Below are 10,629 nucleotides of genomic sequence, written 5' to 3'. Positions count from 1 at the left end.
ATTGAGGTAATTTCAGGCTAACACATCACATATTCCTGAACTAGCGTAGACCACATAGGCCCAAAGACTACCTACTATCACACTGACCTATTTTTATGCACAACTTTCTGACACCAACAACCAGTTCTCTAATTCTCCAGATACAACTGGGAATCCTGTAATTCAATTCAATTCTAACACTACCTAGAGTTAGTGTCAGATTCCACAGGTTTAAGGGCTTAGTCCACAAAACTTCCTTCACTTCAGATGCCAGACAGGTGCCCAGCGTGCCCACACTTCTGACTTGGCTACAAAGTCTAGGGTTCCCATAACACCCCCTTGGATTTAATAATTTGCTAGAATGGCTCACAGAACTCAGGAACTCATTTTCTTACTATTACTTGTTTATTTTAAAGGACACAACTCATAAACAGCCAAATAGGAGAAATGCATTGGGGAAAGTATGGTGAGGGGGACACAGCTTCCATGTCCTCTGTGGGCACACCACCCTCCCAGCACCTAGATATCTTTATCAACTTGGAGGCTCTCTGAACCTTATCACTTAGGGGATTTTATGGAGGTTTCACACTGATTAAATAAATCATTGGCCATTGGGGTAACTCAATCTCTAGCCCCTCTCCTCTGCCCAGAGGTGGGGGCAAGAAGCAGGGGCTGAAAGGCTGAAAGTTCCAACCCTCTATTCATGACTTTTTTTTTTTTTTTAGATGGAGTCTTGCTCTGTTACTCAGGTGGCTGGTGTGCAACGGCATGATCTCAGCTCACCGCAACCTCTGCCTCCCAGGTTCAAGTGATTCTCCTGCCTCAGCCTCCCACGTAGCCTCAGTGATTCTCCTGCCTCAGCCTCCCAAGTAGCCTCAGTGATTCTCCTGCCTCAGCCTCCCAAGTAGCCTCAGTGATTCTCCTGCCTCAGCCTCCCAAGTAGCCTCAGTGATTCTCCTGCCTCAGCCTCCTGAGTAGCTGGGACTACAGGAACTCACCACCATGCCCAGCTAATTTTTGTCTTGCTAATTTTTGTCTTTTTAGTGGAGACAGTGATTCCCCATGTTGGCCAGGCTGGTCTCGAACTCCTGACCTCAGGTGATCTGCCCACCTTGGCCTCCCAAAGTGCTGAGATTACAGGCATAAGCCACCACACCCAGCCATTGCTTGGTCTTTCTAAAGACTAGCACCCATCCTGAAGCTCTCTATGGGCTCTCAGGCACCAGCCATCTCATCAGCACATACAAGACACTTAGCTGTGTAGTGGCTCAGGCCCATAACCCCAGCCACTTGGGAGGCTGAGACGGGAAGGGAGGACTGCTTGAGGCTAGGAGTTCAAGACCAGCCTGGGAAACATAGTGAGACTGCACTCATCATTGGTTAGAGTCCAAGGATTTTAGAAGCCACAAGCCAGGAACCAGAGACAAAGAGCAAATATGTATTTCTTATTATGACACACAGAATTCTCTATCCTTATTCTTCTTCATAGCATGTATATATTTATTTGTTTGCTAGTAATGTCTTCCCAGGAGAAAGTAAGATCTATGAGGGCAAGATTTTTGTGTTTTGTTCTTTTGCTGTTTACTTAGTATCTGTATTACTAAGATTCTCAGTAATAATCAATAAATATCTGTTAAATAAACAAATGAATCTAATTTGTAAGCTCTACTCCTGCTAACTAATTTAGTCATCTGCGCCATTAGTCCACAAGATGATGCCCCCACCTGCACCCTCCCACCTCAACCCCTGCCTCAGAAGTGAAAGATTCTTCTTTGGGAGGCCGAGACGGGTGGATCACGAGGTCAGGAGATCGAGACCATCCTGGCTAACACTGTGAAACCCCGTCTCTACTAAAAAAATACAAAAAACTAGCCGGGCGACGTGGCGGGCGCCTGTAGTCCCAGCTACTCCGGAGGCTGAGGCGGGAGAATGGCGTAAACCCGGGAGGCGGAGCTTACAGTGAGCCGAGATCACACCACTGCACTCCAGCCTGAGCGACAGAGCGAGACTCCGTCTCAAAAAAAAAAAAGAAAGAAAGAAAGATTCTTAAGCAGTTCAAGTTAACGTAACAATTACAGGGATATAATCTTAAAGGCAGGAAGAAAGGTAATTTTTAAAACTCTAGTCATAAGACATACAGAAAAAAAACCTACATATTTAAAACTTTTTGCTTATTGTAGGTAAAGCATTATAAGAATATTCATTAAGGAGAGAGGAAAAGACGTGACAAGCTGATTGTTCTGGGGGACAGGTTAAGAGGTTGGGGGGAAGTGATTTTTTTGTTTTTTCTTATCCCGAACTCTGGTAACTTTATATATGAGCTGATGAAAAACAATTCTGGACCATCCACTGTACTTTTTAAGAGTCCATTTGTTAGACAAAATATGAGGAAATATGGTCTATTTTATCACTTTTTTTTTTTGTTTCTAAATGGCTATTTAAATACAGATAACAGTACATACATGACAAACTGGAAGGGCAGGTTCTGCCACACTGCCAAATCACCTGATACCTGATATCTCCTCTCAGAACCAGCAATGCAGTGTGGCATAACACAGTTGGAAACGTACCCAAGCTGGGCCCCCAAGTGCAAGAAGTAGCCCTTGTGTTAAGAACTGTGACGGTCAGGACAAATCACTACTTGACATATGCCACTCACATAATTTCAGAAATGAGTAGAAAAAAGAACCCCAGACAAAAGGGAATAGAAGTCAAGTCAAAGTGAAGGCACACTGACTTTTTATAGTTAAGTTTTTCTTACAAGTTATATAAATCAAGCCAAGAAATGTAAAATATGACTGTGCACCCATTTTATCCGTGCAGTTTAAATAGGTAGTTTTACCTTGATCAAGATTTCCACACTTGATTTCTGGCAAAAAAAAAAAAAAAAATGGGAACACCCTTTTTCATGTGGTATATGCCATTTTCTTAAAACAATGTATATTTCTCATTAACACTGTTTGCTTTTTAGGTGGTTATTCTATTTGCACAAATAGAACTGTATGGATAATTAATGTAAACCTTTACCATAAATCTTCTAAATTATATGAATGATCATTATAAACAAATGTGCTTAGCACCTATTTTGTTGATAACCCATTGCCTCTCAGAATCTGCCTTTTCCTAAGACAACTGTTTAGGTTACCTCTCCCGATTTCATATCCTGGCCACCAAAATAAAAGTTTTCAATAGTAACAAAATTAGATGTCCTTTCAGGACTGAGGGAAGTTGAGTGATGTATAAAAACATTCACCCAGAAACCAGGCTTCTGGTCCTAGAGTCCTTAAGTGACTAGTGAAAGTGATTGAAAGGTTCCAGTGTTTCCCATTGCAGGAAATTACTTAACCTCTTAGAGCCTTCTTTTCCTTCTTATAATATTAGGGCATTATATAATTATAAAAGTAGCTATGGTTTCTAAATCCCTCCCTGCTCTAAAAATACATAATTCAAAGCTGCTAAAAATAAATACTTTTAAAATTGGCTGTGACATATGTGACATACATATATGTACGGAGTTTCACTGTGACAAGGGGAAGGGCTATACAATGTTTTGTAGCAGGCATTTACAGTGCATCGGTATCAAGACGCTTTTGTTCCTGAAAAAAATGTTTCAGGGTGGCATTCACTCTGCAGGGAAAGTTCTGGGATGCCTCCAGGCACTTCAGTGAAAATACAGGGCAGTGTTTTGGGGGACCACATCACAGCTCAACTGGGGACCCAGCGGAACTTGTAACCCCCATTGGCTGTTCTGATGGTGAAGGCATTGCCCTGGGGGAAGGCGAGGGTTCGGATGGTGCTGTGGCTGCGGATGGGGGTGCTGAAGGAGCCGCCCTCCTCCAGCTCACTGTGGCTCAGGTTCAACGCGCTCCTGCTGCAGTCGGTGTGCAGCCCCCGGAAGGTGCCGTGCAGGTTCCCAGGCCTGGTGTCCGTGTTCGCGGGCTCTGGCTGCAGTCGGGGCCGCTTGTGATCGCGGCTCTGCAGGGCTTCATCGCAGCGCTCGGAAATCTCCCTCAGGATGGCGTCCACTTCCGCGCAATCCTGCCCCGCAGCGCTGACCAACTCCTCCAGGCTCCTTTTGGCCTTTGCCTTGAGCAGGAAGGGCTCGGCCGCCGCCCCACAATCCCGGGACTGTGTGATCATCAGCTTCTACGAAAGATGGGGAAGAGCGCCGCCCTGGGGCCTGCCGGACCCCCTGGGTTCGGGGCGTGCAAAAGGTGACCTGGGCACGCTAGGCACCACGCACCCAGCGGTCCTCTCCTCTCCGGGGCCCCCACCAGGTCCCAATGCTGGGTGCAGGGTTGGGGGCGGGGAAGCACTGAACAGTTCAGTTCCGACGTGCTGCAGTTCCCACACGCCCGCGCCCCACTTACATCCAGCACCGAGGCCAGGTGCCGGGTTCGGCTGGCAAGTTCCTTCAGCTGCACGTTCCGCTCCTTGAGCGAGGCGATCTCCTCCTGTTTCTGGGTCAGCGTCACGTGCAGCTGCAGGATGAGACCCAAACATTCAGGGGTAGGCACTGTGCTGGGTCGCGTCTGCATATCTGGCATGAATCAAACCCAGATCCTGACGTCTCATCAGAAACTGGGGACGCACAGGCATTTACGCTAGTAAGAATAATAATCAATTTATTATTTTTTTTTATAACAAAGCACTTGGACAAAATTTATCTCCATTAATCCTCAGTGTAGCGTGCTGATAAAGAGTACTGACTTGGGCAACAGGCAGATCTAGGTTCTGTTACTGAGGTTCAACAATCCTACGTCTCAATATCCTTGTAAAACGGGGCTAGTAAAGAGTATCTAGTTCAATGATTGTGAGCATTAAGTGGGAACAGGAAGTATAAATTGGTAAGTCCAGGGCCAGGCACGTAGAAAAAGCCTTCAATAAATATTGGCGTCCCTATTAAAAATCTGGCAGGCACTGTGCAATATATGTATGCAACACAACTGCACTTGTACCCCTAAATCCCCCCAAATAAAACAATTTTTAAAAATAAATAAAATGGCCAGGTGCAGTGACTCATGCCTATAATCTCAGCATTTTGGGAGGTTGAGGCGAATGGATCACCTGAGGTCAGGAGTTCAAGACCAGCGTGGCCAACATGGTGAAACCCCGTCTCCATTAAAAATACAAAAATTAGCCAGGTGTGGGGGGCACGCGCCTGTAATCCAGCTACTTGGGAGACTGAGGCACGAGAATCGCTTGAGCCTGGGAGGCGGAGGTTGTAATGAGCCAAGATTGAGCCTCTGAGCTCCAGCCTGGGTGACCAAGTGAGACTCTGTCTCAAAAATAAATGAATAAATAAATATTAATTTAAAAATAAAATAAAAATCGGGTGGGGTGGAATTATTCCCACTTAGTGAATTTGGAAACAGGTGGAGCCACCGGAGCAATGGCAGCTACGTGAACCACCAGTCAGTCCACTGGTTCCGACTCACAGGACCTCATCCTTGCCCTTGCAAACCCAACTTCCACCCTCTATATCCTGTCCCTGCCGCAGGATTCCTGGTCGCCACGCCAGTGTCCCTACTTGATTATTTTCAACGAGCGCGTCTCCCAACGCTCTCTGGTTCTGGTCCGCCACCTCCTTCCAGTACTGCTCAGGCGGAGGCACGTCTGGAGGGCGCAGCGGTGGTGACTGCAGAGCCCGTGGGTCCAGTGGCGGCGAGAGGCACGGCCCGAATGGCGACATGTCGCAAGGAGAGAAGGGGAAGTCTCCTCTGGCCAGGGTAGGCGACATCATAGAGGATGAGTCTAGAAAATAGCAGGAGCTGGATTTGCAGCCTCAAACTCATGCCCAGCTAGTTACAGGAGCAAAATGCCACTCTGGGTGTAGGGTTTATGTAGAGATTTTTGTTTATTAAATTAAGCAACCCTTACTCCTAAACGCCTGATTATGAGGCCCTTCCTGATAGCCTGTACATACACAGTAGGTATCCAATATATGCCTGTTAAGTTTACCTGAATTCAATCAAGAAAACTTCCCTGGGCCTGCACACACTCGTCACTCAACCTCCCCTGCCACACCACAGGATAGGGCTCCCTCTCCCAGAACTCATACCGATGCCAGATAAAGCGCTATGTAGATCCAGCGGTTCGACTTCTCAACTGGGGGAAAGAAATGTCCTAAATATGGAAAACGCCTGACTTTTTGATGAGTTGCTGGAGAGTCGTTGACAGTTGGCTGGGTTTACCACCTTGGAGACCACGAAATGTGAACTAGTCTGATTTGGGACTGGGGGACACCCCCGCTGTTATTTAACTGCCAGGAGACTGCACTTGCCTGCAATGAGATCATCCACCGTGTCTCTGAAATCCTGCAGATCGAAGTCCACTTCAGTTTGGAGGGAATGGTTCTGAAATAAACAAGACGTGTACACTAATTAACGAGTCTGGCGTTAGAAAGCCTTCAATAAATATTGGTGTCCCTATTAAAAATCTGGCAGGCACTACGCAATATATGTATGCAACACAACTGCACTTGTACCCCTAAATCCCCACCAAATAAAACACTTTTTGTGGCGGGTCCGGAACCCTTTCTAGACCGACAGACCTCCTCCCAGGCTCGGCGGCGGTCTGTGCGCACTCCTGTCGGCAGCCCAGTCTCGTACCCGAAAATTCAAGCCCCATCCGAGACAGGGAACCCAGCAGGCTTGCACCTCCACGGTGGGGAGAGGTACGCAAGGAGCGTGACACTGACTCGGGGAAGGGGGCAGCAGTTCGCGGCTCCTGCAGAGCGACTGCGTGGTGGGCATGGATCCTTCCGCGGGCGGTGCGGGGGCCCAGCGCCGGCTCCGGGCTGCCGAGTAGCCCGCCACCCTCCAACTAGCTAAGCAGCTGCCTCCGTGAGGCCCGGCGGTTCCCCATGCGCCCGCGAAATTTCAACTCCCACTCAACAGCGACCCGCCACCGAGCCGCCGCTGTAGGAGCAGAGAGCACGTCTTGAACGCAGGATCTTTCCACCCAAGACCCGACAGCGTGTAGGGGCCTTTAGAGCAGTAATTTGAGGCCGCGTTTCCCGCCAAGGTTCGGCCTCAGCTAACCGCCCCGCCCCTGCAACCGAGAGGGAAGTAAGCTGTGATTCGAGGGGCCAGGGGCCTATGGGAAATGCTTCTGTTATGCCCACAGCCAGTGTGGCCTCCATTGCTCTTTTCAGTTCCCAAAAAGTTGGGAGTACACTTTTCTCATACAACTGGTGCACCTCCAACATCTTTAACTGTACTCTCCTGGCCTCCTGCAGGGTGTCTGGGTGTGTGAGGGGAAAGGGTGTGTGAGGGGCTGGAGGCATGGGCTTTCTTGTTCCCTTAACTCAAGGACATTTAGAGTTGATGAAAAAAGCTTTTACACAGTCTCTCAGTTCATCCTCACACCAGTGTGGGAAGCAGGTGGGGCCTGGGAATTGATTCCTCTTTGAGGAATAATCTGAAGCTCAGAGAGTTATCCAGTCACCCAGCTCTGAAGTAGTGGAATGGGGCCTCCTGCCCCCATACTTCATTTCCTTTAGCTTTTCTCTCTTTTTAGGAAAGCTGGCTTCTACTGAAGACAGCACTGGGAAGGGGACAGGAGTCTCAAGGGCCATGGTGTGAGAAGATGCATCCAATAGCCCACCAGAAAGACTTGTTATACTGAATGCACTGTTGATTCATTCCTTTGTGCTCATCATACTGTTGTCCCAAAAGCCCTTCTTTACTGTTCAAATACTTCTGGGAAAAGGAACTTACTCTGTCCCTAACTTCAAAAAAATGTACAAGTATCAGTTTTCCCTTGGGAGAAAAGAGTCAAGCAGGGAGGCCTCTAGCACCTCTGCCACTAGTTGGACGCTGAGACTATAAGGGAAAGGAGATGAGAAAGGAAGGACTGAGGGCCCCAGACAAGTCCTGGAGCATGAGTTCTGCCCTGGTTGAAGGGGCTCATTCTTCAAGAACTGGAAGGTCTCCTTCTCAGTAGGGATTTGAGAAAAGTCTCATGAGAAGACTGGAGGCCAACTCAGGAATTGGGGCCCTGGAAATGCTACCTGTTATACCAATCCAGGTTTTGGCCCATTCTGAACCTCAAACATTTCTAGAGCACTTCCTCTCTCTGTCCACCTTCCCCAGCAGGAAAGGAATGGGGAAAATGTGATCTGAGTGTCCCAGGGGTCTCCCCAAATGTTCCTCCCTTAGGAGCCTCTTTCCTCTGAACCAGCTCTGTCTTTCCCAGGAAAAATCCCGGATTTTTTGGTCCATCTGATGTGAGCTCTGTCCTTGAAACTTCGAGGCTGGGCATAGTGGCTCACGCCTGTAATCTCAGCACTTTGGGAGGCTGAGGCAGGCAGATTGCTTGAGCACAGGAGTTCAAGACCAGCTTGGGTGACATGGCGAATCCCCATCTGTACAAAAAGTACAAACAAACAAATCAAAAACTAGCTGGCTGTGGTGGTGTGCACTTGTAGTCCTGGCTACTTGGGAAGCTGAGGTGGGAGGATCGCCTGAGCCTGGGAGGTCCAAGTTACAGTGAGCCATGATCATGTCACTGCACTCCAGCCTGGGTGGGTGACAGAGTGAGATCTTGTCTCAAAAAAAGAAAAAGAAAATAAACAAAATGAAACTTTGAATTCTACCTCCCCAATTAGATAAATCTGGCATTTCTCCAACTATAAAAGCAAGAAAAAAATTACTAACAAAGAGCATGATGCCAAATTTAAAATCTGTATACTTAGACAAACATTCAACGAGAGCTGCTTGGGCTTTCTTACTTGCACAATAAACATGTTGGGGTAAGGGAGTGACCTAGGCCTCTGGGTCAGTTGGAAGATGCTCAGGCATTATCTTTCCTTATTTGATTATCCAGATCTAAAAAGAACAATTAAATGCCCTCTACAGTGCAATGCCCACTCCCAACTCCTGTCTTAACAATCTCTGCTCTCAGCGGCCACCTAAACTGAGTCTCTCTAGGCTCTATCCCAAGGTTCTAGGAGGCTCTTGGAGGAGGGCTGAGAAGTTTTGCTCCACCACCACTCCCAGTTCTGGGAGGTGGTCAGGTCTTTGTAGAGTTCTGTACTGGGCCTGTGTGCAGACCCCAGACCTATTGCCAAGAAGCTGGAACTGGCACTTTTCCTGGGGTTTGCATCTGTTTAAGACCTCCTGTCCATCTGGGCACTTCATGTCCTACCCATGAGCCAGGCTTCTGGCCTCCCAGACACCATTCTGGGAGACTCCCTTCTCTGCCTGGGAAGCGTCAGCACCAGCAAGTGTGGAAGTGGGATGGGAGTGAGAAGACAGGTTTGGGGGGAAAGAAAAAAGTCAAGTGCCTTTTTGCCCCATCATGGCAAGTGACTAGAGCTTTTTGAAGGGCTGAACAGGACTTTGAAAAAGTGCCCAATTGCTGAAGGACCATCTCTGCAGAGAGGAACATTTTCTGCAAGATTACTTCCAGAGTCCTTTGTCCTTCCTGCTTCTTCCAACTGCAAATTCTCTTGCTCTTTTCCAGTCTTGATAGAGAAGTTATCCATCAACCTCCACTCTTCTTAGATACCCACGGAATGAAAATGGGCAGGAAGGGGGTGTTGGGAGAACTGATAGGACATGCAACAGGTGCCCAGTGCGCAACTTTGCTCCCACCCACCCGCCTGGTCTCTCTGTGCGCAATCCTGTCACAGCTCCAATGAGTAGATAGGGAGGAGAATGGGAGGGGAGGCCTCCAGGTGAGCCGACTGTACCAAGTTGGTCAAATCATCACCAGTGGATATGTGGCTTTCATAACATACTAGGATGGAAATAGAAGTTCTGATCTGGGAGGCTCAGGTACCTGCACGATGCTTCCCCTCACCAGCTGAATGTGCCTGCGCTCCCGACCCGAGTGGAGCTTTTGGGAAATTAAAACCACCACCCCGAGGGGGGTTTGGGCTTGGTGAAACCCATAGGCTCCACGAGAAGGGGAGGTACCTGCGAGGCGGCCAGGTCACCACCAGGCGGCGCGTCGGACCCGAGTAGCGAAGAGCAGTCAGCGAGGTCCTGCAGGTCTATGGTGGTGAGAGCTGTGCGGGGAGACCCGGGGACATGCGCCGGGCGGACCTTGAGCCTCTCCGCCAGGTTCGCCGCTAGGACGTCAGAACCCGGGGGAGAGAAGCTCTTCCAAGCCGCGCGCGCCGCACCCTCCCGGCACGGGGAACCCGAGGGGTAGCGTGGGTGCCACGGGGCTCACCTGGCAGCGCGGTGGGCTGAGCCTCCGGGGGATCCTCGTACACTGACACCGGGCTCCCGCCTGTGCATCCGGGGAAGAACTTCCGCGGAGGAGCGAACTGGCCGGACAAACAAACGGTGATCGCGGGTCAGCCCTCGGGGCACGGAGCGCGCAGACCCCGCCCAGCCCGAATCAACCGCCCCACCTTCCTCTCCGGCTTCCCCGGCTTGCAGAGCAGCGCCCGGCCCGGCAGTGCCAGCATCCTGTTGGGACAGATGTTGTCAAAGGCCCGGCGGCCGGCCGCGCCGCCTCCGCACGCCTGCATCCTGCCTCCGGCCGCCGACTGCTCGGAGGCGGCGGCCCAGGCTGGGGCAGCGATCCACACCGTGCACTCCCTTCCGCGCCTGCAGGCTCCGAAGCCAGCCAGAGGTTGGGGCAGGCGCGTGGCCGAGGAGGAGCCGAGAGGCTGCCGAGGAGGTGCAGAGAGAC

General features: G+C 49.7%; 1 protein-coding gene across 1 annotated transcript; it reads right to left on the bottom strand.

Moving 5' to 3' along the window:
* Window positions 1–2,881: 2,881 nt before the first annotated feature.
* Window positions 2,882–10,629, bottom strand: MCIDAS (multiciliate differentiation and DNA synthesis associated cell cycle protein). The gene is made up of 7 exons (XM_023210440.3): window positions 10,346–10,629; window positions 10,162–10,258; window positions 9,903–9,994; window positions 6,263–6,335; window positions 5,510–5,733; window positions 4,350–4,460; window positions 2,882–4,125 (listed from the first exon to the last, which is right to left on the bottom strand). The coding sequence occupies exons 1-7, from the start codon at window positions 10,463–10,465 to the stop codon at window positions 3,685–3,687; spliced, it is 1,158 nt and encodes a 385-aa protein (XP_023066208.1). The 5' UTR covers window positions 10,466–10,629; the 3' UTR covers window positions 2,882–3,684.

Source organism: Piliocolobus tephrosceles, chromosome 4, assembly GCF_002776525.5.
Source record: "Piliocolobus tephrosceles isolate RC106 chromosome 4, ASM277652v3, whole genome shotgun sequence".
NCBI lineage: Eukaryota > Metazoa > Chordata > Mammalia > Primates > Cercopithecidae > Piliocolobus > Piliocolobus tephrosceles.
Note: the sequence above shows the minus strand (reverse complement) of the source record. Positions and strands in the feature narration are given on the sequence as shown.